General features: G+C 34.6%; 1 protein-coding gene across 1 annotated transcript in view; it reads left to right on the forward strand.

Annotated features, from left to right (window-relative positions):
• The window catches only part of LOC145672856 (uncharacterized), a 214,413-nt gene that overhangs the window by 47,427 nt on the left and 139,423 nt on the right, over positions 1–27,563 (forward strand). The window contains exon 2 of the mRNA XM_081742012.1: positions 11,774–12,037. Coding sequence (XP_081598138.1) covers positions 11,774–12,037 — 264 coding nt within the window. The remainder of the gene's footprint in view (positions 1–11,773; positions 12,038–27,563) is intronic.

The following is a 27,563-nucleotide window of genomic DNA, read 5'->3' on the forward strand; positions in this document are numbered from 1 at the left end:
ATTAAGTCACAAAGACAGTCACTTTTATTTTACTTCTTTGACTTATATCTCCCCCTCCCCTTCGTTTCATTGTAAAAGTGGAATGAAGAAAACATCCCAGGCCCGAACCTTATCTATGTTGAAAGTTTGATCGAGATCGGTCGGGTGGTTCAAGAGTTATTAAGTTTTATTTATATTCATATATTTCCCCTCCTCCCCTCCTCTAAGATTTGCTGGCAAAATGAAATGATAAAAAACTTCTAAGGTTTGAACTTCATGTATGTTGAAAATTTAATTGAGATCGATCGGGTGGTTCAAAAGTAATTAATTCACGAACATAGTCACTTTTATTTTTATATTTATTGATTTTTGTATATCTCCCCCTCCATCCCCTTCCCTACGTTGCATCGTCAAAGTGAACTGATAAAAATCATTCCAGTCCCGAACTTCATCTACATTGAAAATTTGAGCAAAATCGGTCAGGTGGTTCAAGAGTTATTAAGTTTTATTTATTTTTCTATGTCCCCCCTCCCCCTCCCCTAAGTGTACTGTCAAAGTAAATAGCTAAAAGCACTCCCAGGCCAGAACCGAATTAGGTTGAAAATTTGATCGAGATCGGTCGGGCGGTTCAAAAGATTAAGAGTCACAAACATAGTCACTTTCAATTTTATAATATAGATTACGAGAGCAGGAAGAGTGTGGCCAGTTCCTTTACCCCTACGATTCAATAACAGGTACGTACATCGAGAACTAGAAATTGGACTGCTGAAGTAAATAAATAGCTTAAGAATTAGGATTAAGGATAATACATATATTTCCCAAGCTCAATCAAACTTTCACTGTATAATTATTACGCTCAATAGAATTTGTGCTGTAAACTTACCAAACTCGATAGAAGCCGCTCTGTATACTTACCAAGCTCAATAGAGCTCTCGCTGTGTACTTACCAAACTCAATGGAAGTCGCCCTGTATGCTTACCGAGTTCATTGGAACTCGCGCTGTATACTTAGCAAGCTCAATAGAACTTGTGCTAAAAACTTACCATGCTCAATAGAAGTAGCGCTGCATACTTACCAAGCTCAGTGAAACTTGCACTGTAAACTTACCAAGCTCAATAAAGCTCTCGCTATATACTTATCAAAGTCAATGAAACTCGCACTGACTCGAACGATTGAAGTTAATTCGGCTAAGTATGAATTCTGAACTCACGAGTTGGAACATTTCTGGTTAAAACACATCTAGTATTAATAATAATAAACAAAAAACTTGAAAACTAGAATAAAAATTCTTACTTAAGACATTTCCGCTAGGGAGTTTGGCTACTGGCATATAATATGAAGTACTCACTTACTACCTCTATAAAATTTTTTACGGAAGTACCGCAGGATTGTGAACCTTGGATATTTGGATAGGGCACATACTAGTTCCTAAGTGAAGTCTTGAACCGACTACGGAAGGTCCCATTGTTTTGGAGCTGTGGATCTTTGAAGTACATTTTTTCAGGTTTTCAGCAGCTCCAAGGAACTCCGAAAGGAAGCATTTGTGCACCCAAGTTGGTCTATACTTTTTGTCTTATCTTGATGTCAGGAATCACCTCTTAAACGTTGTTGGTGTTGTTTCGAAACACCCTATATATAACATGTAATAATTATAATGTAATATTGTAATGTAATAACATGTTAACGTCCTATAAAATCCTCTCAAACATTCTATTAGCAAGATTGATCCCATACGCAGATGAAATTATTGGAGATTATCAATGCGGATTTAGACGAAATCGATCAACTATCCACCAAATATTTCTATTCGACAAATACTCGAAAAGGAGTGAAATACAATAGCCCGGTACATCAACTATTTATTGATTTTAAAAAGGCTTACGACTCGGTTAGGAGAGAAGCATTGTTCAACATTCTTACAGAATTTGGAATACCGAAAATGATAGATAGATATAGATAGACGTAGACAGATTGTGTCTGATGAAGCCAAAGTGGATAGTTGATGAAACTGTTACACGCTAATATCTTATACAATAAATGTATTGTCTTGCTCAGTGAGTAGTTCAAATCAAATTTAAGACTTGTAAATGTGTAAATGGTAATGCGTAAAGTATCCTAACTCTGTTTAAACATCTTTGCTGTGCCCATGTGTGTACTGATTGAACACATCACACGTTTAGGTATAGTGGGAGATCCGAGTTGGATTCCCGGCGGGAGCTCATGTGGTTCAGATTCCACGTTAATTAGTAGGTCTCGTCTCATATAGCCTCGCTGCTGAAAGGGAGTTAAAATCAACTGAACTCAACTCAAGTTTACGAATATTATGAACACTCTTCGAGCAGTTCCTATTAACCTTTGTTAGGAGGCATTTTAGACATTTTTGTTCACTGATACAACACTATAGAACATTTGTGGACATTTTTAAAAAATGACAAAAAGTCGCTTCTTAAAAAAATGTTCAAACACTTTTTTTTGCAGTATATGCCGTGTAACCCTGTTGACAGCTGGAAATATTGTTCTAAATAAGATATATGATCAAATTGTTTTGATCCTTGCTATTCATATTTATTTATTTATTTATTTCATAAGGACAACACAACAGGCTTAATGCCCAGTTATAGTGTCGTATACAGAATTATTTAACATACACTATTATACATACACAAATATACGTTATCTAATTATACATAAGTTATTGCATAATAATTCTTTTGAACTTGTTCTCTGGCATACTAAACACATCTATTACATGAAATCTAATCATTTCATTATATGAAGCACACATTCTCCACAGAGGAGACTTATGTAATATTTTTGTTCTTGCTTTTCTACAGTAGAATGTCCCAGCGTTTGCTGTTCTAGTCTTACCTGTTGGGACACGTAATAATACTTCTGAAACTAATTCTGGACAATCAATTTTACCATTTAATAATTTATGTAAGAACAACAAATCAAAAACACATCTCCTTTTTTCTAATGTTTGAAAATTAAAATTCCTTACCAGGTCTTCATAGGAGACATACTTTGGATAGAAACCGGTTTTCTTGTATGCAAGCATTTTTAGGAATTTAAATTGTATATTTTCTATTGCATCAGTGTATTTAGTGACATTTGGTGTCCAAACAGTAGAATAGTATTCTAATTTTGACCTCACATATGAAAAATATAACCTCTATGACACTAGCTACAAACAGCAGCGATATATTTAATTATACGGAAGAATCTTACACCGTGTTATGCAAAAATGAGCTAAGCGCCAAACTTTGAAAATCCACGTAAATGCGACGATTGGTTCCTGATAAGCATTAGAACGTTTTGCACAATCGAAAAGAGAGGAAAACCAACACCTTTCCAAAAAAAAAAAAAAAAAAAAAAAGAAAAAAAGAAAGAAAGAAACATAATTTCACTTTTGATTACGGCTACATTAATGCTGGACATCAACCTTTATACGTAATTTTCTTAAAAGTATGAAAGTGGCGCTTAGTTCGTTTTCGCAGGACACGGTACTATATGATCAACTTGAGGACAAAGTTATAATAGAAAATAATCACCGTCATCGTTGAGTACAGTGACACACGCGAGACAAAGCAATTGGAATGGAATCTTCTACTTCTTAAACCAGGAAGAGTTGGTATTTAATAAATTATAACTAAGAACGTTTCCCATGTTGAGAAAGCAAGGTAGAATCCGCTTTCGATTTATTAATTCGATTACATCTCGGACGGATTTTCGAGTGATTTCTCTTTCTCTCTGCGAACAAACAAATAGTAAATCCACATCAATCTTATATAGAATATATATCATATGTGACATTTCAAGAAGCGACATGGAACTAAAACCTCTTTCCTATATATATATATATATATATATATATAGAGAGAGAGAGAGAGAGAGAGAGAGATGTTACTAAACCTAAATGTGTCTCGGTTCGTTCCCTAATCGGATTGAATGATCAGAACCTATCAAGGTTGGATCAGTTCGTTCAGCCCCATTTCTTCTCTCGACGACCCTTTCCCGCAGTGGGAATAGACTTAGGAACAATATTTCTCTCAAGATGTAAGACACAAAGTAGGTTGCATAAAGTCCTTTTGGAGCTTAGGAGAAGATTGAGCTCACATAGACCAAAGTGTTTTACATTGAAAATTTATGTGTGTGTGTGTGTCTGTTGGGCAAATATCTAAGGCTTCACCATTTTCAGGGACTGATTCTGGATTTTGAGCATTTCCAATTGGAAACGTTTAGAAGGATAATGGAAGTACAATGGTGTAAAGTTATATTTTATTTCCTGACTAAAACTGCTTTTCTGATAAACTATTTCGAATTCCAGAAACTGTGGATGGTGGTCCTTATCAACGTAAAGGAAGTCATGCACACACAATCCAAAAATACATATTACATCAATTTTCAATGGGTGTACATGGTACCCTGTATAGGGTATAATTCTCATATTTGCTCTCAATAGAGTTTTCTGATATACTCTGATTTCAAGGTGGGTCCAAAATAAGTAGGAGGTAATCCTTGACAACAATCGACATCCAGTGCTTTGGAAGGAAATCGGAAGTGTTAGGAACCTGCAGCTCATGTTTATTTGTGTTCGGAATAACGTGTGATGCGATGTATTTCGTCATGGTATATTTCACGTTTTTTTCACTTATAAGCGTGAAAGAAAACATGGAAGCATATTTTTCCCCGAGTAGAGAGCCCGTGCTGATGACGATCCTTGACACTTTCAAACATCGCGCCAAAGGATTCCGTGTTCACTGCTGTCAAAGTTGATCGTTTGTCTACTTTGGACAAATCATAAAGTCAGAACATACCTCAAAATTCGGTTGATGGCATGTCTGGGAATTTCACCCTGCCAGGAATACTTTGCACACCCATTGAACATTAATGAAATATGCATTTATGGATTGTGTATGAGTGACTTCCTTTACACTGATAAGGGCCACCATTCCACGATTTCTCGAATTCGAAGTAGGGCCCCTTGAAATGTGGCTTTTTCGCGATTTTGGACAGCCATAGCTCTGAAACTGTGCAATTTTCCCCACAGGTCCACATCAACTTTTTCACTTACTTTGATGTGAGGAGTCACCTTTTACAGTTTGTCGGTATAGTTCATTAACGCCCTGTATATATATATATATATATATATATATATATATATATATATATATATATATATATATATATACGTGTGTGTGTGTGTGTGTGTGTGTGTGTGTGTAGCTAGATATGTTCGAACATAACTTTGGACCGCTCAGAACAATTTCAACCAATACACAGACTTATAATGGGACTATGACTTATAGAAAAAATACTGTGGTGTAATACATGACTAGTATCCTCTAAAAGGATGGAAAGGGTTGAAAGTTGAAAATGATCGAAAACAACCAACCTATATTATTGTCTAATATGTAGTTTTCATGGTCGCTAAGATGATTTATGATAGTTCCGATGCCATATAAGTCCAAGTTTAGTCTCCATCGTCATTAACGGTGAGGGTGAGATGGGCTGAAAAATAAAATATCCAAAATGAATAAGGTCTGTGTCAAATCTATAGTTTTCGGGATCACTATACTGATTGATGATAGTGCCGAAGACATTTAAGCTCAAGTTTAGTCGAATAGAATGATAAGCGGACAGGTGTTCTGTGGTTTTTGGAAAATTTTTCTTTTAAGGGGAAAAGGAGGAAATTTCTGTAATTACTTTCCCCACATTGAAATTGAAGTCGTGTATAGTTTGTGATCACATCACAGGACAATGACTGAACCGTTTGAATCGAATTTTGGTACAAAATTAGTATCTGCCTGAAGTTGGGTTTTATTGTGCCACTTTGATTGTGGGACGAATCCTAAGGGAATAGATGGGTACAAACTTTATCCACAAAGTACAGTATCTTATGAAGGTTTTATTATTACAACTTCATTGAAATGTATATCGAAAGGGAGAGGGCGTAGGAATCAAGTATTATCCAGAACCTATTTTCTCTCGTCTGAAAAACGTTATGACAACATCATGTTCATGAGTTTTCTCTAAGAGTTTTCTACCTTCCATCTTCCCTTCTTATTTTTTTCTTCTCTCATCATAATTCTCTTGTATTTATAATCCATCTCTTTCTTTTATTTCAATTTGTTAATTTAAACTTTGAATTGCGTGTGGATAATGGACAGATGGCATATGAAATGGAACTTACTAGGGTTGCCTATATGAGACAGAGCTCTTCCAACAAAAACAGATACATTTTTGAGACGAGACACCACTTTCACAACACTTTTTAGAGATGATACGTCCTCAACTCTTCTCTTGTAGGCAACCTTAGGGTCTACTGTAAAGAGTCTGAATCAGTACTGGACAATGAGCCTATTTTGGACTCACTCTGTATGCTATCTTCTTTATTTAACATTCATTCTGTATTTGTTTTATTGAAATAAATATACAAGAGACTTCCTATTTTTCTGTTTGCTCAATTGCTAAGTTCCTGAACACACTTCATAAGTAAACGTCACGTTTAGGTGAATCGAGTTGTTGTCCGAGACATGTGTAATAGAGTAGTACTAAGTGTGCTTAATATGTCAGGGAAGTTTTAGGGGCAAGGCTCAAAAGGTTTAGGAGATAAAGCCACTAGAACCTCACATGGAGGTACAATTTATAGTCTAAATACATAGTCCAAAACATAAGAGAGATGTTTTATACCTATTATTTTCTCTAAACAAGACCATGTTTGTGTTTCCAGCATGTTTAAATGATGAAACACAAGAGAAAGTTGTTTGTTTTGCAAATCCGAAGTCGTTATTGTATAGAAAAGTTACCAATTACTACAATCAATATGCAGCTTAGAAAAGAGTGCATGCCTCGCACAAATACTCTGCTCATAGTGAGCACACTAGACAAAACGCAATCTAGCCGCACTAGAAACATTTGTAGTACACAATTACGTCCAAGCAGTAATCGTAAGGAACAATCCAACTTTCAGGCTCCTCATTCAAGTATCCAACCGTATGGAAAGCGAATCGAAACACGATGCGAAAACGAGGAGCACTGAACTGGTAAATTATGAACGACTGAAGTTTTATGAACCTGTCACGATGCCAAATATTCACTTTACTTCCTGCTATTGCTGTATCAGTGATAAAATGAACAAAGGTTTTGTATGGGCGGAAGAAGTGAACATGCAGAGCTGAATCATGCCACTATATCCACCAGCAATTTGATCAATGCAAAGCCTTCTGGAACACGCTCTGTGACGAAAGACTGTCGTTTTTGTTTGCAGATCATGAATCGAGTAACAGGAGGACTTTCTTCCTATCACTTCGAATGTTTTTCCACATGACGTCCGACTAGAAAGTCTTAAGATCTTGCTTGTTCATGTACGCTGTTTTACCAGCAAATGAGTTTAAAATTATATTAGCCGGATCAGCTGCCTTTACTACAGGAAACTACCGTTTGGTTCAACCACTAGAACATATATGGGAAGCAGAATTTCTCCTTCCATGGATACAACCATCAATATTATGTAGAAATGAGATGTTGCATTCACATATCCCACTCTTGTTCTAATCTTCACTGACCCTTTCTACCTCAACGTCCAGTACAATTGCTATTTCTTCTCTAAGCAACTTTGAACCGCATTGAAGACATTGGTAGCTAGAATGTCATCAGTGATCATAAGATCACGTACTGAAATAGACTATAATATACACCTCCACGTGACGTTCCAGTGGCTGTATCTCCTAAACTCTTTGAGCTTTGTAACTAAAACTTCTCTGACATATCGAGCACACTTAGTCACATATATCGAGTACTCTGTCACATATATCTCGGGCAACAACTCGATTCATCCAAACGTGACGTTTACTCGTCAGCCATAACTCTCTCAACATAATTCTTCATTTCGAATTTTCGACTGTTACAACTTTCTGTTGAGGTTACCAGCACGTGTGGCCAACACAGAAGAATCAGCAAAGAAACGTCAAACGAAACCCTTGGACAGGGGCCACTCTACACATTAACACAACAGAGGATCAAGAGTACAACACGAATTTGATTGAGAAGAAGCCTCTTTACCAAACACATGAGGCCAGCCACAGCCTTAACATCAACTGTATGACAGAAATATCATACTGCCAAGGAACCATCAACATCTTTTATCTTAAAAGAGCCTAATTTATTGGTTCCAGTGAAGAAAAGAAAAGTTATGGCGTCTATACTAGAGACCCTGGTTCAAGACCCTATGAGACTAATCACCGATCGACACGTCGTCGTCTTTGGCAAAAAATTGTAGGAGTATTTTACGACTTGACAGCTTATTAGGGAAGTCTATATTCACATCATGGCTGAGGTACAGTAGAATCTTTCCTTTACTCAGTTATTGCGTCTCTTGGATTTTCCTATTAATGATTTGATGATTTCCAAATACCTCGTCGCGTGAGAACCAGAGGAACGTAACTCCAAAGGTGCGGTTTTTGTCTTCTTCATGTTTGGACATAACTTTGAAAGCACCACTTGATGTAAATGGAACGTAGAACCATCTGTTCTCCTTGTCGATTATCTGTTGTAATGTAGCTCAATTACCATCTTATTAAAAACACATTTTTCTAAGAAAATAATATTTTTGTTCTCTCGCCTGTAAACCTACGAAAATGGAGTTACGTTCCTCTGGTTCTGATGCGACGATGTGTCTCCTTATTTTGTCATCCGCAACCTTGTTTATTTGGTTGCTGCACTGATCTGCTCCCAGATTGAACTCTCTTGTAATGCTGAGCGTCATCTTCTTATTCTCTCAGCTTAACAGCCTTGTGTAGAAACTAATTTTACAGGGTTCCCCCTCCCAGTTTTAGATTAACAAGACTACTGCTTAAAGTGAAGTGGGGCTCGAATCACTATCACAACTTTTATCATCCAAGTCTCAAAGTGGGATATAAATTCTGAAACGTGCAACGGTATTATTTATTATACATTTATTTTTTTATCTAAAAATATTTTAAGGAAATTATCATTTGATGCTCATAATCCAGAATTAAGTTATATCTTGATTTGGTGATGTTTGTATTAGAGAATTTAGCATACTTATAATATGAGCATTAAAATGTTTCCTTTATCAGGATGTGATTGCAATTGTTCTGACTTTTTTACTTCTTGGAAAAACAGGCCGACATACCAATATTTGTGTATTATATATATATATATATATATATATATATATATATATATATATATATATATATATATATATATATATATATATATATATCATTGTTTTACATTTAGTTTCAGGAAACACGTGCAAATACCTCAGCCGCAAATATAGATTAAAATTTCCTATTTAAGCTATTTTATATTTAAAAAAAATGGTCGAATGTCTGCAATTGAAGTACACTGCTTTAATACTCATATATGCTCTAAAAAGTAAATATAAACATTTAACATTCAACACCTAAACTGAGAGTATCATTCTAAAAAGAAATGCATTCTGATTTCTTATAATATATCTGATTTCACTGACATTTTGATTTGAAGGGCCAGGGGGAAGAACGCTTTCAGTCCAAAAAAAAAAAAAAAATCGATATCTCCAACACCAATTTTCTAATTTGCTGTAAAAATAAGTTTTTCTTTACATATATACAATATTTACCATGATATAAACTTAAAACTATTTTTCTAACAATGTAATTGCAATGGTTATTTAATGAATAACTTGTTTTTTTCCTCTCCTGAAAAATTTCATTAAATGGACTGAAAGCGTTCTTCCCCCTGACCCTTCATTTATGTTCAGTCCTATTTTTTTAAAAGAAGTTTAGTTTACCAAATATTCCTTCATACATGTATTCTGTCTGTCCGTGTGTCCGTCCTGGGGACACAAAATCTCAAGAAAACTACTTGGCGAAGGTAATCCATGCAGATGATCCCAAGATGTAGACAATCAAAAATTGATTCCCCGTTGTAATCCTATATGGAATATAATGGATATAATACTCGATTTCCCGCAGTGTCATAGAGCTTAGCGGGTTAGTATAACGTTCAGGAGACAAACTATTAATCTGTTCGCAGAGTACAATGCTAAAATGAAACCAAATGACTTTTTTATTAGAGAAATCTAAAGACTTAGATATTTACTATTTTCAGATAAGGACTACTACATTTAATTTGTGGTAAAATGCTATATTTAATTCTAGGCTTGGTAAAATTCAGTTTGTTAATTGATTTGTTTTACTAGAAACCAAATTAAACTATTTCAAGCGATGTAGAAGTGATAATACTACTTATTATTATTACCACTTAATTTTCGTAATTACATTATGCCATTTGGAAATTGCCATGATCCCATCTTCTCTAGAAATCAGAAGTGCAACCACATATTCTGAATTGTATAATAATCAGATAAATGTATATTAAATTTTGCCCGTGTGTAATGAAATGTATCAATTTGGAACAGAGAATATTAATCTATACTAAAATTAATCCATTTACTATAATTCAACACATTAGTACTATCCCACCAAAGAAACAGAGGCTTTGATATAATTTTCGAAATCAGGGTAATTAAGTAAATATTAAGTTACAGATATTGACGTAATGTTAAACTCAATAAGAAAGTCTGTAATACATAAATTAAATATTTAGGAAATCCAATTCCACTCAATACACCCAGACATACATACATACACACACACACACATATATATATATATATATATATATATATATATATATATATATATATATATATATATATATATAGGCCCTATATATATGTGTGTGTGTGTGTGTGTGTCTGGGTTAAAATTTGATCATAGTGGGAAAAGGTGACAACAAAAAGTTTTAAAAAATAATGAAAAACTTAATAAAAATGTTTTTTTCAATTTTTATTAGATTAATTGTGTATTGAATGTCCACTTTGTCATCTCTTATCTTAATTTGAATTTAGTTTAGCTTCTCTGTCAGCAGCGAGGCTACATAAGACGTGAACCTACAGCTTAACGATAGATTCGAACCACATGTACTTCGTGAATGTGATATTGAACTTCCGAGTTCCATAGGTCATAGAGTTAGTTAGGAACGACACACTTTTTTAGCCCCCAAAAGTTCGTTTTTGTTGATTTTCTCGGAAATTACGCATCAAAATTAACCTCTAAGCATGTCATTTTGTTAATCTACGTGTGATAGATCGACTGATCTATGTCTTATCTTTGGACAGTATTTCAGTGAAATAGGAATTACAGTTTAAAAGTCAATCTTAATTTTTGGACTATATTTCATTAACCATACTACATTAAGACATCCTAGTGTCATAATGAAACGCTTCCAAACGCTTATATACTATAGTCTCGCCTTAAAAGGTGAGGTAGTGTTTGATCAGCATCAATTTTTAGGTTTATGTAATATTTGTCTTTTCTCATTTTTTTCCCCGAAAACTATTCCCTCACAGATGCCTTTGGGCATCTCCCCTCCCAGTAAACACTAATAACATTATAGACATTAATTATACATTACCTAATATATTTTGCTTTAGTAAACCGGCTCAGTTTTCCCAGTTATAAAGAACATGCTCTTTTGAGCAATGAGGCTTCGAAAAAAAAAGTTCCAGGTGGGGGAAACTACTTGTGATTCTTATTGAGATTTTTTTTTGTTATGGGATATTTCCTCAGTCACATTTGTAAATACTGTAATTGTGCCTTTAATATGTGTATAGTACCTGTTCGATTCCTGTTCTCAGTTAAAAAATGGCAACTTTTATCCAAAATAACAATAACAAATAAATACTATATTAAGACATAATTTGTTTATTTTATTCTAGGTACAAGTTTACCAGGTGGCACCCAACAAGGCCAGCCGTCTCTGACGCCACTGTTTTCGTCGCTGCCAACCGCGCCGCCCAATGGAATGGGGGGACTTTCGTACTGCAGTCGCCTGTGGAGTTCTCCGTTCTTCAAGAGCGACTCGGCGTTGCCAGGAGTCGCGGTGAAAGGCGATTCACCGCCCGCGCTCCCATTCCTTCCCATCATGCCTCGCTATCCGCCTTTATTGACTGTCCCCGAAGGCTCCACTACCAAAGACAAAGGCAAGCGAACTTCCTTATTTTTTTTTTTATCTCATTCTCTATTGCTTTCTTTTCATTCTTCTCTATTTTCTTATTTTTAGTGTAAATAGCAATTTTTTCAAAGAAATATGAATTTGATACACATAACGGCATATTTAAGGGGAAGGCGGTGATGACAATTATGGCTCCCCAATCCTTGGTATTTCTCTTAAATATGAATTATAATTATACTAAACATACTAACATACTAAAAAATATACTAAATAAATTTTGAAATTACACTTTATGTAAAATAATTTTCTATACTCAATAAAGAGAACGATTACAAAATTAAAACGTCAACAAAAATACATTGGAATCAATCTAAAACTCAATTTATATTATAAAATTAAATGTGACTATGTTTGTCACTCTTAATCTCTTGAACGGCCCGACCGACTCCCATGAAATTTTTGACGTAGAAGCCGTTCTGGCCTGGGAGTGTTTTTAGGTATTCGTTTTAACGGTTGAACTTAGCGGAGGGGGAGGAGGGAAATTATAAAAAAATAAGTAAATAAAACTTAATAGCTCTTGAACCAAACTACTAATCTTCATCAAATTTTTAGGATAAATGAGGATCGTGCCTGAGATGTTTCTTATCTTTTCACTTTGACGGAGCAACATAGGGAAGGGGGAGGAGAGGGATATATACTAATATCAATATATATAAAAATAAAAGTAACTATGTTTGTAATAACTCTTGAGCCACCTAATCGATTTCAATCAATCAAACTTTCAACATATATGAGGTTAGAACCTGGGAAATTTTCTATCATTTCACTTTGACGGTAGATCTTACGGGAGAAGGGGAAATATATGAAAATGAATAAAACTTCATAACTCTTGAAGCACCCGACCGATCTCGATTAAACTTTCAACATTGCAACGTAGAGGAGGAGGATATATATTAAACCTGAGATGTTGTTTGTCATATCACTTTGACGTTGTAACTTAAAGGTAGGGAGGGGAGATACATTTAAAAATGATCAGATATTACCGATATTAGTGTCAAATCCATAGTTTTTGGGGTCGCTGAGATGAACAATGATACTTCTGATGCCGTTTAAATCTAAATTCAACAACGCAAGTTGGGGAAGGGGAGGGAGTTATATATATATATATATATATATATATATATATATATATATATATATATATATATATATAATGATCGAAATGACCAATATCAGTGTCGAATTCATAGTTTTCGGTGTCGCTGAGATGAACAATGATACTTGCGATGCGTGCCACGCAACATGGGGAGGGTAGAGAGAAATATAATATCACCGAAAATTACGAATATCAAAGAGTGCTTTAGTAATAGTAAAAAGTAAGTGACTTACTAACGGAACATATTACTATTTTTCTTAATTTTACTTATATATATATATATATATATATATATATATATATATATATATAAGTAAATGAAGTTTTCAATGTTTACTTCTTTGTAAAAAAAATATATATATTTTATTTTGCATTGCATTTTGAAATTTTCTTTATTAAATAATAGCATCAATTACCCGCTTCGCTGGGTTAAATTAAGAAAAAACAGTAATATGTTTCGTTAGTCAGTCACTTTTTACTATTACTAAAGCGCTCTTTGATATCGGTCATTTTCGATTTTTATATATCCCCCTCCCCTTCCACAATTTGCGGGGCTGAATTTGTATTTGGAAGTGTCACTGTTCATCTCAGCGACCTGAAAAACTATAGATTAGACATTATGATAACATCAGTCATTTTCGATCATTTGCAAATGTCTTTCCCCTCCTTTAAGTTACATCGTCAAAGTGATATGACAAAATTCATCTCATGTTCAAACTTCATCTAGGTTGAAAATTAGATCGCGATCGGTCCTGTGGTTCAAGAGTTAAGTTTTATTTATTTTTATATATCTCCCCCTCCTTCCCCTCCCATAAGTTTTACGGTCAAAGTGAAATAATAGAAAACATCTCAGGCTCGAACCTCATCTACGTTAAAAATTTGATCGAGATCGGTCGGGCGGTTCAAGAGATTAACAGTCATAAACATAGTCACTTTCAATTTTACAATATAGATAAGTCCTCGTCTTCTCATATAATAATAATAATAATAATAATAATAATAATAATAATAATAATAATAATAATAATAATAATAATAATAATAATAATAATAATAATAATAATAATATATTTTTATTATTATTTTATATTTATCAATTGGCAATGATTAGGCTAATGCTGTTGACGTGTTTCCTGATTTAGTTAAGAAGCAGTTTTATCTACACCTTGTAGCAAGTCGAGGACCTTTTTTCCTTTAATATGATTTGCATGTCTAATTTATATTTTATATTCTTTGGTTTGGTTAATACCTAGGTATATTTTATTGTATATGTGGTATGTTTGTTTATAGCTTGATTCAACTTTGTGAACTAGAAATTGTAATGAGATATATTCTGTTTTCTTCATTGTAATAAAAATATTAATGTACATGCAGTACTAAGCACAACTCAACTCAATTTATTTTTATTGTTTTTAAATTCACACTGATTAAAAAGCAGTTGAGATACAGTTAATTCCTAGTTAAATGATTTCTATAGACGAAAATACAAGTACGATGAAAAAATATGGTTAAAATTGTGAAGATTGGATATTGTCAAAGTTAAGATAAGATAAATTTGATCTCGACTCCTGTGTACGAGCATGGGTTAATTAGCATAATAACATGTATTACGCTCAGGTTTACTAAATCTGAATAAATTAATATATACATTTCGCTTGCCTATCAAGGCTGTGCTTTGGTCAAATTATGAATTGTTCCAGAGCGTGATACCTGTGCGATAGAGCGATAGAGCTGGAAAGCCACGGAACTCGAATTTCAGGTCTCCAAGTCTAAAATTTAATAGTGGTTTCCAAGGTCGAAAAATACTTTAAAATGATATTAGTAACAATATGATTTTGGTGAAACCGAAAGTTTATTTCAAAGAATATCCACATGCTGCAAGTCTGAAAGAGATATACCCTACTAGATTAGAACTTATGGAATCGGCTGTGCTGACTATTTGGCAAGTGAATTTATATACATAATTGACTGAATTGTATTTCAATTTTAAAAATGATGAATAAGTAAATTAGATTATTTAAACCTAAAACGGTCAACTCAGCTGTCTCTTTATGTGCTGATGATAATGTGTAGGAAAAAATCTATCGAAATTTGCAAAAGGTAGCAACCAAATTACAACAATTTTACCTTAATTTCGGTAACAGTGATAAAATTTATTTTTAATGATTTTAAAAGGATTAAATATTCATAAATTATTTAACGAAATAACAATCACATAGATATGTCTTAATTTAAAAAAAAATCAAAAATGCAAGTAAATTTAGGATTTAACAAAGCCCTTCTAATAGGTAACATATCCGTAACCTCATTCTGCAATACTAATTACAATTTGATTACAATATTAAATTAGATTTTTCTCACGAGATCTGAAGGATTTCAACTTCAAGTTTTTATTATCATTGTTATTTATTTTTAAAACGTATTTCAAAATCAAAACATTTCCAGTAAAAGAGCATTTTAACAGTTTTAGATTGTAACAGATGGGAAATCTAGAATTCATGTAAAACATACAAGAAAATTAATTTTCTGCTTAGATGATTACTTATATAACCAAACATGCGCAATAGCGAACAAGTATCGTTTGAGCAAACATAAAAAAAAATTATTAAGAAACAATGTTATCAATGAAAAAAATCTTTAAAGAAAGTGACTAAAATAGAAGATGGGTAAGTTATCGAGAGATGATTTCGTAATTTTGAGTTGATTTAAAAGTCATGACTTGCTAGCAAAATGAGAATTAAAAATATAGAAAAGGATATATGACAGATATGCACTTGTAAACCTTAATATTCACATATTTATCAATATGGTAATTATGAGTGTAAATATAATTATACATATTCAACACTGAAAATATTCTTCAATCATATCAAAAAATACTCAATAATATCAATATCTACAATGACCATATACGGATAGTTTATACATATTAATTATTATTATTATTAAGTATTCTGCCTTTCGGCAGGTCCTGGGACTATTGAGGATTTTTTTTTTCAATTTTTAGATTTGGGCCTGGAAATTTTTCTTACACTTTTCTCGATCTTCTCGACGTTATAATGATAATGGTAAAAATAGAGAAGTAATTTTGTAGTTTTATTATACATATAAAGAACAACAGAAAGTAGCACGGCGATTATTGTTCCGACGTGACGACAAACAGAGTCGATAAATAAGCGGATGGGATTGGCCAAAATACTCCGGCTTTAGGTTGTAATGGGCAAGAAAAACTTCTTCTATCTTACCTCCCTCTTGACTGAATTCATAGCACTACACTACACTAGGTATAGTTCATGTAGGTATAATTTATTAAACTGTTGGTCGTGGAAGTTCTTCCTTCGTATTCGGACGCCTGCATCTCAGGTAGACGAATCTTCTTTGGTTGTCAAATTACCTCCTCACGAGATTTCGCTTCCGAGTTAAGTCTTGGACCTCAATACTTGGATTTTCTGGTCATCTGTCTGTGATAGAACAAAAATTGTTGTGTCCTGCTTCCATCACATATCTTCACTGAATTTGAGTTCTCAACAAATACTAATGTAATTATATTTATCTCATCTATTTATGGTTGGAGATATGGATAGAAGTTTGCCACTACAGCACACTATTCGTTCTTTCGTTTTTGAAAACTTGAAAACGAATCTCCAAATGAGCATTAAAGAAGTTTGGGAATGAAGTATGAAATACAATTTTAAGAAATATATATCATAATGATTTCTAATATTGTGTGTATGAGCAATGTTTTTACCCGGGGACAACTTCGCAAAGCGCCACTTTTCGGTTGTTCTAGTATGTTGGCAGTTTGCACTTCAACACAGAAAAAGAAATCAGTCACAAAAATGTATAGTACAATTGTGTATGTGGTGTGGTAGTCGAGAAATCTACGTTTGAGTTGACTGGACTTCAGTATGTTGATTTGTCAAGCTAGGTACAAAACATACGAGATATGCAACCCGTTCATAAGGTAAACGTTGCGGGTTGTATACACGTGTTTAAGAAATTCTCGGGCTTTTTCTAACCATCTTTAAACTAAACTTCTTTGGAAACTTATTTTAAAGAAAAATATGCTACAATTCGCTGTGGCTAATTATAGACGGTTTTACGTGGATTATTCCCGTTCCTTTCCAGAACCAAGGTTCTGCTTAATGGACTTAGAATGCTTAATATGGAAGCCACAACACATGAGCTACACCAGGAATCGAACCTGGGTTTCTAGCACCAAAACCAAGGACAACGTGAGAAAGCTCTTTTAGTTGGTAATGTGTAGTTATTATACTGACTTCGACCATCAATTATTCTGGTTTTCTAGATCGGAGTTCATTACCTCTTAATTAATTTAATCCCTCAATTGTTCTGCGATGATGGAACAAAATATCTACGCCTTCACTGAGATCCAGACACACTCAAAACATTGCCAATGTCACTTGTTACCTTGTGCTAGTATAATATTTACTTTAAAAATAGTAAATAGTATAGAAATTAAAACTGTAAGTTTTATTTATGTATATGTAATCGCCTCCCATCTCTACTCGTGTGGAAAGCATCGTATACTGTCAATTCGTCAGTCTTTATCGATGTCCAACAGTGACCTCCATACGGCACGTATGCTGGCTTCTCTTGTTTCGTAGTGCTTCCCGTGAAGTGGTTCCTTCATTTTGTCGAACGGTTGTCACGAAAGGTTGTCGAAAGGTTGTCTGAAAACCTTTTTCTGAACTGCGCCTATGTACCGTTTCAATCTTGAAACCACGGTCGTTATTCGTCTTTCCGAAACATCTTATGGCGCTTCTCTTTCCTCCTCTATTTTAAAGCACTCAATGACACACAGTCTTTATCAATCGCTACATTTCATCATTTCATCATCTCATATTCCCTTATCAGCTACGGAATTCTTTGTTGTGCTGAGACATAGCCCTCTGACGTGAGAACAATGTTGCCACTATTTTTATCCAACCTCTTTCACTCTCCCCCTCTCTCTCTCTCTCTCGAGTGTTCTAAAAATGGCGCCCACGGTATCTCAGAGCACTATTCTACAGGAAAACATAAGGTGAAAATGTTATATGATGTATGTTCTCCGGGGCTTCATGGTATGTTCTCCGGAGCTTCCTTCAGTCGCTATGGGAAATCAAATTTTCACAATGTGTCAACGTCCCAGATTAACTTGGAATCATTAGCATTACTCTACGAATACCTCAAACAGTTACATCGATTGCTACACTAATAAGGGATGATAGTATCAATCTAAATCGACTTTAGTTGCCATCTGGCAAGAATCGATGCAACTATTTGATAGATTATTAGATCTACTCTATGGTTCTTTATTTGCGACGTTGCCACATAATGCAATTTCTTTCTCCAGACGAGGACAAGAAAGGTATGTATATATATATATAACATTTTACTACACAAAATCATAGAAACGCCATAGAAACGAAACATTGGGTTGCAAAATCTGATGTATTTATGATCACTGGCCATCTTTCACGATGAAGAGTTCTCTTTTGATCGCACATATAGTTATGATAAATCTTCCGTCTAAAACCCGATGTTTCCCTTTAGGTACTTCTTAAATACACCATATAACTGGTGATTGACAGATGAATTGACGTCAAAGAGATCATATGCACTTCGTTCTTTTAAAAAGCATGTGGAAATAAATAACCTCATTTAACTATAATATAAGCTAGATTTAACATCTGTGTCAAATTGCCTTATTATGTTTTTGGTATAAAATAAAGATACATTTCGTGGGCTGTGCCTTCTTTCATTACACACTTAACAGTTACATATAAAATTTTAAGTGAAATTCTCCATATGAACACATTCAGAATCAGCTACCATTGTAGGTAATTCATAGAATGATAAAGTTAGTGGTTTATAAATATAAGTTATGATTTTCATTAGTTTTCATTTTTGCTGCCCACTAAAATATAGTACGGTATTTCGCATATATTACGCTGTTCTTAAATTAGATCTATTCACAAGAAAGTAAAGAAAGGTCAATTTGTGTTGATTGTGTTTACGTGTCCCAGAGACTTATATCTAGACTGACACATACATAACCAGTTGGTATATATAATACATATACGAACAAGAGGAAAAAATCTATACGTAAATAAACAAAAGATGGTTTCATAAATAATGCACACGATCATTAGTCACTGTTGATTAGTTTCGTGTGATGAAAGCTGTACGTGAACACAGCCGAAGAGAAGTGGAGGGGGAAGGAGGGGAGACGGAACTGTAGTACACAAACAAACACAACCCAAAGGCTGGAAAGAAAGGTCTAAAGTTCATTCAGCAGGGTGAGTTTACATACAAAAATAGTTTATTTCTGTATTATTATTACTATTGCACTTTGTTTTCCTTCCTATCCATCAAGCAAATATCATTCATGCTGTGGCTGAAACTAACAGAGGAAGAAAGTGAAAGAGAGACAGCATACAAGTGTCACTTTGTTATTCAGAATACAGTCATAGTCAATAAAGAGAAGAGGGTCATATTTGCACGTACGAAAAAGGTTAAATGCATAATTACATCAAATATTGTATTATTAAGTTTTGCGTGATGAATAGATTGCTGCAAATGTAATTAGCTATTCAAATATCACAACGTAACATATCAAGATATTTTTGTAACTAACTAATAGTTCTTAGAAACTTGACGGCCAATATTTTTCATTCTTTTGTAGCCATGCTTGTTTGATTGAATGTTGAAATGTGATTTTTTTCTGATAATGCGTAGTATAGAATACGTACCGTAAATGGCAATAAGCATGTGTGTGTGTTTAATGTATGCGGTCTCTAAATCGATTCCAGGTAGTACTCCAATTTACATTCACGTATGTAGTACATAATAATGCAATAAGAGGGCGAAATGTACGAGGAAGGATCAAAAATTAAGGGCGATATTTCTGGAGTGTCGTCTGTTCTAGAGGAATGAGGGTGCGCGGTAATTTTAATACATGGAGTTGGCAACTGTGCAGAGTTTCAGTCACCCGGCACCTACAGCGCCAATTGTATGTAAACACAAATGGCAACTCGTATGGAAAACTGGTCTCGCGAAGATGTCCGCTCAGTTATTCGATTTCTGTAGGCGAAACATGTAACCACGGCTGACATTTACCGGCAGTTGGTAGAGGTTTACGGAGAGACTGTAATGTCTCGTCAGTATGTCACAGAATGATGTCAAAAAGTTTGCGGTTGGTAAGAGAAAACATTATCGACGAGGAGCGCAGTTGCCAACCCAGCATGGCATTAACAGATTTGAACACAGCTCGCTTGGAGAACCTCACTCAGGACAACACGAGGATCACATTCACCTGTTCGCACACTTGAAGGAGCATCTAGAGGGCTGCCGCTTCGCTTCAGACAAGCAAGTAAAACACGTCGTAAGAACATGCCTGAACACGCAAGTCAGAAGGGAATCTTCAAACTTATCCCACGATGTGAGAAGCGCCTCAGTTGATATGGAAACTATGTCAATAAATAACCTAATGTATGTACTATCTGTTGGCTGTATTAGTTGTATGAAATAGTATATACACGTTTCACTGCAGGATTTGTAACCTTACTTTCTGATCACTTCTAGTAGAATTGTCTCTGATGGTTTGGAATGTTACGAAAGTCATACTGAAAGACGATTTTAAGTACATTCTGAAATAGGTCATCTACAGTACTGCCGATTTCTATATAACTTTAGTGAGGTCCATTCAAGTTTGTGGGATGTCACATAACAAGGCATCATGAAGATTTTAATACAAATACGTACTTCAGGGGGCGGTCACTCCCGCAGCACCAATAATCGTCTGTATGAATTCTGTCCCCCTCCAGAGGTCTGAGTACTGATATGATGTAATATAACTGTGAAATGTAAAATAAGAAAATAAACAGAACATGATATCTAAGAGGAACATCTTGCCCGTGTACGAAATATATATATATCATACTTTGTATCTGAAACAAATAATGTGAAAAATTTAATAATTTGCTGGAGAAAGAAATTTTAGATAGTGTTTAAAATACGTTTTCCTTTTTTTTCTTCAGAAAAATCAGATCTGAATGTTATTTCTCTAATGATAATAGCAAAAAATATGTTCAGGAGGAGATAAAGTAACTCAATTCAGTGGACCCATATACAAATAATTCCTATAAGTTCGTTAGCATTGGTACTAGTATTGGTTTTAAAAAAACATTTTGGACCTTGTTTTGGACATTGAATTAATTAATGCATCGAGAAGAAACAAAACAATAATTCTGATTTTAAAATGTTTTATGCATTAAATATTACTTTAAGTAAGCATTAAAAATAATCATTATCATTATATATACCTACAAGTACGGTATTTTTTTTTAAATACAAAAGGAACAGAAACTTCAACACCCACCATGCTTTCTCTCCCTCTTCTTCTTGATAGTGTTTTTTTTTAATATTCTGTAAGTTTGTAAGAAGTTTTACATAAACTAAGAATTTGTGTCTTCATCAACTCCAGCCTTAGCTATGATCTATTACAGACAGCCTCTGACATTGAGATGCGGAAGTTCAGTTTCTTTTGTACATAACTGTATACATAACATCTCATCTAGTAATATAGCTTCAAAATTTGGACACTTCACAAATTTATCTTAAAATGTTTATATTTAGGCATTTTCTTGGTGAGTTTGATGGATTTGTACAGTATACTGTACATCGAACTTTCGTATGCTTTAGGGATACATATTGATTTATTTGAGATAAAAAAATTATAATTATTCGTTTTAACATTTATTTGGATCCTTAATGTACTTTATAATGAAACTTTTTAAAATATATACATCTACATATACTTTTCAAAATGTACACTATAATGTACATTTCCCTTCAATGAGTGTAAAAAGAAAACGTAAATTTGTTACAGAGGAGGTTAATAAATTATGCACTAACAAAAAAAAAAAAAAAAAAAGGAACTATTATGTCGGTGGACAATCTTGCCACTCGGTGCATAATCTTGCCCTTTAGCAAAATCTGAAATGATGCTACTCATTTAAGTTATTTGTGCATCCATACGTAAATATTTGTATTTATCATTCAGGTGGTGAAAACACAACTTGATTGGCAGGCGATTATAGGGAAGTCCGAGAAATGTAACGTAGGAATAAATATGTTGTGGTAACTAACAATAGATTGGTAGCAGTGTCAGTGAAATATATTTTCTTTGGACTACATAATTTTGTCAGTCAAAAAGTTAGTTCAATTGCTTTAGGAAATAAAATAGAATAAAGATTTTACAATAACTTTATTTGAATCGTAAAGTTCCATTGACAATCTACTTCTCAACGTAATTACCTCCGTTATTTAAGCATTTGTCGAGGTGTGGTACAAGTTTTTCTATATCTTCTGCAAAGAAATCCCGTCCAATGCCCGATAACCATTCTTGGGCTGCAGCTTTCACTTCGTTATCCGAATGGTATCGTTGCTTTGAAAGTTCGTCTTTCATTGAACCAAACACACGGAAGTCACACGGAAGAATGCATTCATTCACGAGTAGTGATTTCCGGAGTTGTTACAGTTGATGGTCTTCCTTCGTACTCAGCATCGCCAATATCTGTACGTCCATTCTCAAACATGTTGCACCATTTCGCGATAGCATGACGTGACATTGCATTTTCAACGTACACTTCATGCAACTGTCGATAAATTTTAGCTCACAAAAAACGAATCACTGCACGCATTTCCAATTTGGACACCACTTGCAGCTGTCGAGACATATTTACGACTGATTAAGAACACCTCCACTTTCCTCGCGAAAGCTGCCACGTCACACGATACAGCTATATGTCTGCAGTGTTGTCACAGAGCTTCATCAAAATAGTCGACCGAAAATATTTACGAAGGACTGACTTTCTGACTGACCCACGTAGTTATTTATTTTGCTACATTGAAGCAATTTGTAAGGAGTTCGAGTTACCAACCAAAACTCGTTTCGCAACCTTTATCATGCCTTTCCGCGTGTCTGCCCGTCCGAAGGACAAAATGAAATTCAGGAACTACTTGATGGATCATCATCTTTTACTTATTTATTTTCCAGGCCAGCATAGACAGTGAAAAATCGTTTCTCCATCTCTCATATATCTAAATGGTTCCTTTGTAATATGCAACCAACTGTACATATACGTCACATTGGTTCAGCTACCATTCAAACCAAACTCCTTCACGTGGTGTACATGTTACACTACTACTTGTTGAAACGCATACTGTTCCAACTCTTGCTAACAAATATTGCTATACGACTAAAATTCTCGTGAACAGAATTTGCAACTTGTACTATGTCCTCAATTTGTCTCTAAAGCAAGGAACGAAGTGTTTGTTGCTCCTTTCTAATTATAATTCCTATTTTTCTTCTTTCTTGTTCTCAAGTATATTTACTTTACCTTTTCCTCTTCTCGCTTTCTCATTTTAATCTTCCTGGCGCATCCGCCTTCATTTGTCACCGAAGCTAATCTGGACAAACAATCTGTTTTGCACTACGGAAAAGAAGCGAATCGTAATTATGCTTGTCAGACAATTGGTGGACCTAACAAATCCCAAGATGGATTTAATCTCATGTCGACAATTAAACTAAGCCGTTCAAGTTGATTGCTCTTACTGTCGTGAATTGAATTTTCCACCAACATGCGCAAGGTTGCCAGCAGTACTTCGAATTATCGGTGAGACTCGGAAGTGAATGAAAAATTGAGGAATGTTTTCCTAAATGTAGAAGATGCAATTCTTTTAATAACAATAAGATATTTTCTTTCTTGTTGTAATTGTATTCTGCAGAATTAATGGATGACATGTCTAGAGATTAGCGAAATTTATATCAATTTCCAAAAATGGAAAGGAGTAATTACCAACAGAAGACCCGATAGATACTGATACATAAACTGAAATTAAAAAAACAAAAACAAAAAACATAAAGTATGATTTAACCTTGTTTTTGAAACTTTTTGTTCTCTTCTGACTTCACTGTTTGTTAGAAGAGTTTCTTCAATGTTTTGCAGGCATTTTCCTGTGCCATACTTACAGTCTGCTAGTACCAATTATACCGACCAGGTATGCCCTAGTTGGAACATGGAGTGGTCCAATCACGGGACCCACACTGGCGTTGAGGGGCGTATAAGACAATGAATAACATTTTCATAACAATCAAATGGCCATATTAAATAAAGAAACTAGTTCATTCTGCCATAACATCACAGGAACACAGTAGAGACCTGCACGGGCCGACTCTATTATTTCTTTGGGCCAGGCCGGGCTTGGGCGGGCCGACACTGATTTCTCTTCAGGTCGGGCTGGGCTGGGGCCGATTAATTGCAATTCTTTAATAATTATTGACATTCGTTAAACGATAATTAGAATAAAGGCAAACGTTGAAGAAGTGTGCCCGTGAAAAATGTTGTAAAATGAAACTTCGAAAATTTATCGGGCCCGGGCCGGGTTTGTTCCAAGAATTTTAAAAAGCTTATCGGGCCGGGCCGGGCTCGGGACGAAAATCTCCAAAACTTTTCGGGCCCGGGCTGGGCCGGGTCTACGAACATTCGGGCTGGATTGGGCTCGGGCCTAAAAATTCGGCCATATTAAATAAAGAAACTAGTTCATTATGTCATAACATCACAGGAACACAGTAGAGACCTGCACGGGCCGACTCTATTATTTCTTTGGGCCCGACCCAATTACTAATAAAAATTCCCTATTACTAATAAAAATTCGGCCCGTGCAGGTCTCTAGAACACAGTAACTGTTATAACGGTAACCAAAATGTTTATTTACTGAAGAAAGATAAGATTTATTTATTACTTTAGTGAAAAATTTGATTCTTCATGTTCTGGACTAGTCTTCATGTTCCGTGGTATACTGGATGTTTCAACGTGGATGATATTTTCCAAGGTGGACATCAGTTATCCAGGAAATATTTTCAATTCAGTTTAAGATTATGTAAGAAGTATATTTTCAATTAGGGACCAGGCGGGCCGACAAAAGGGTTCACTAGGCTGGGACTGGCCTGGGTGCAGGCTGTTGCACATGACTGATATACACCTTCAGCATAGGTCATGAATGGAGACAATAGGAGAAAGTATGGTAAACGTGGAAAATTTGAGATTCAACAGACGTGGATTTCAACGGATTTGAACGTCTCTTCGTCTGTTTGGTTCATTCGCCTTCCACATAAGGTCGTACTATTCAATGCATTAATACCAAATTTTAAATTTATTTTTATGAGCTTTTTTATGAGATTTTCTTCCTTTCTCTTTCTCTCTATTTGTTGTTTTCTATTTTCTTCGTAGCTTTGAGTGCACTTCATTGAAGTAAACGAAATTGCAAACGTCTCTATACCGATTTTGTTTACTGCACATTTCATAAATCAATGGGTCGAATGAACAAAAATAAGTAAATGCATTTTTTTTTTAGATTGTTCAAGTAAATGCTTCAAAGTGTGTGAGTAATAATTGGAGGAAATGCTTTTGTTAAACTAGAAGTTGCTTTTTGTTTCCAAACATCTTCTCCGACCGTGATATAAATAAAGCAAAGCAAATGCTTAAACAATTTTAAAATTCGATATGAATAGCATCACACAGGGGAACGAAGAAACAAGTAGTGAATTTACGCCACAAAAGACGTTTGATCGGTGGCTATGAAAGATTTCATGGATACTGATAGATGTGTGATGTCTCCTTGTACCAAGTCGTACAACATCCTCTCCCAAGATCACTATTTTATTACTCTAGTTTGTATTCTATTTCTGCAGATATTCTCTTTTAGTCTGCTTTTTTTGCATATTAACTTTCTTCACCACTTGTCGGGTTGTAATTACATTCCCAAATGCATCTGTCACTTCCCTGTTAAACAAATACAATTTTATTCAGAAATTTTATTCAAATGTATGTTGAGGTAGGAAGTTTTTTTGGGGAGGGTCGGAACCCGGTGGATCCCTCCTTCTCCAGGGATGCGCCACAAGGCAGAAGCATGTAAAAATATCAATAGATCTAGCTCTACCGACAAGAAATAAAAGGTTAAAGAAACAATGTTCAATTTGTACTTTGTAGGTAAAGTTTTAAAATATCTAATTCCTGAGAGACGAAATGAGATTAAAGGCAAATTATTTTCATTGTTTATGTGCCAGGTAGATTGGTCAGAAGTTGCAGTCTGCTGTAAATAACGATGCAGAAAAGGACCTAACTTAAATAATGTTATTACAGTAAATTCTCAGTTATCCGAGGACGGAGTTTTTAAACGTGCCATGTTTTTTTTTTTTTCATGGGAATACGGGACATCTTCGATGTCCCCCCACCCTCTACTAAACTTTCCATCCTCTGGTGTGGAGTCCTTGATTCCCAGCTCGCGCCAAGTGAACTTTGTGGTGTACAAACACCGTGTGTCGTGGGTTCCCTCGGGGTTGTCACGTTTCCTCCTGCTTTTTTCATTCCTCCATTTTCATTATTTCTCATTATCATCGTCTCCTTTAACCTAGTTGGCATAACCGTGGGACGTAAAACTGAAAAATTTCATTTTTATTTTTCATTTTTAAATTTTCCAATGCAATACACAATACTAATTTTATCCGCCATGAAAGGGCTGTTAAGTCAACTTTGAGTTTCTCGTACAATACCTGATTTTTTTTAACATTCATAAAATTATAAAGTTCAGGTCTTCGTTTGCTGCAGAAGATCAGATTCAGCTTGACATTACTGAATCATTGTCAACATTTTCACCTTCAGTAATTTAACCACGTATATTCTGATACCAGTACAGTTACGAAAGAAAGTATTCTTCAGTTGACAAAATTTCTTTACCTAATAACTCAACAAATAATAACCTATTAGAGTATCGATTTTGGCAAGTTATCAAGTTATAACTATTCTAAGGATAGCAATAAAAAAAATTCAAAATTAATTCATTTGTTCCCGAGTTATTATCAAAAGAAAATTTGACAATTGTCAAATACTTTCTTTCTCGTGTGTACCAACACACCAAATTTCTAAAATAATTATCCCTCAAGTCCGAAAGGAGGTATTGAAAATAACCTTCCGTGAGAAGAAGTATAGGTAATTTGTAAATTTTGCACACCCCAAAATTTTCAATACTCCCATCCCTCTCGGTTACAAAATTCTGGATAAACTATTGTCCTCTTTTTATATGCATATACTAATTTATTTCCTGCCTGTACGGATTTGTACATTAGCTGTACGAACATTTATTTCTTCTTCCGTTGTCCAATTCACTTTGCGATCTTTTCAGCTTTTTTTCTTTTGTTTGGTTACATTTTATGGCTTTTTATTTATAGAGTAACCCTCGTACGATAATAATGGGGGCTATCTACTGGTTATAGCAGTGTTTAGTAAAGAAAGTTACATATAACAGTTTGCTTATGTTTCATGCGTTGTAT

The sequence above is a fragment of the Thermobia domestica genome, chromosome 2 (assembly GCF_964235325.1).
Source record: "Thermobia domestica chromosome 2, izTheDome1.hap1.1, whole genome shotgun sequence".
NCBI classification, from domain to species: Eukaryota; Metazoa; Arthropoda; class Insecta; order Zygentoma; family Lepismatidae; genus Thermobia; species Thermobia domestica.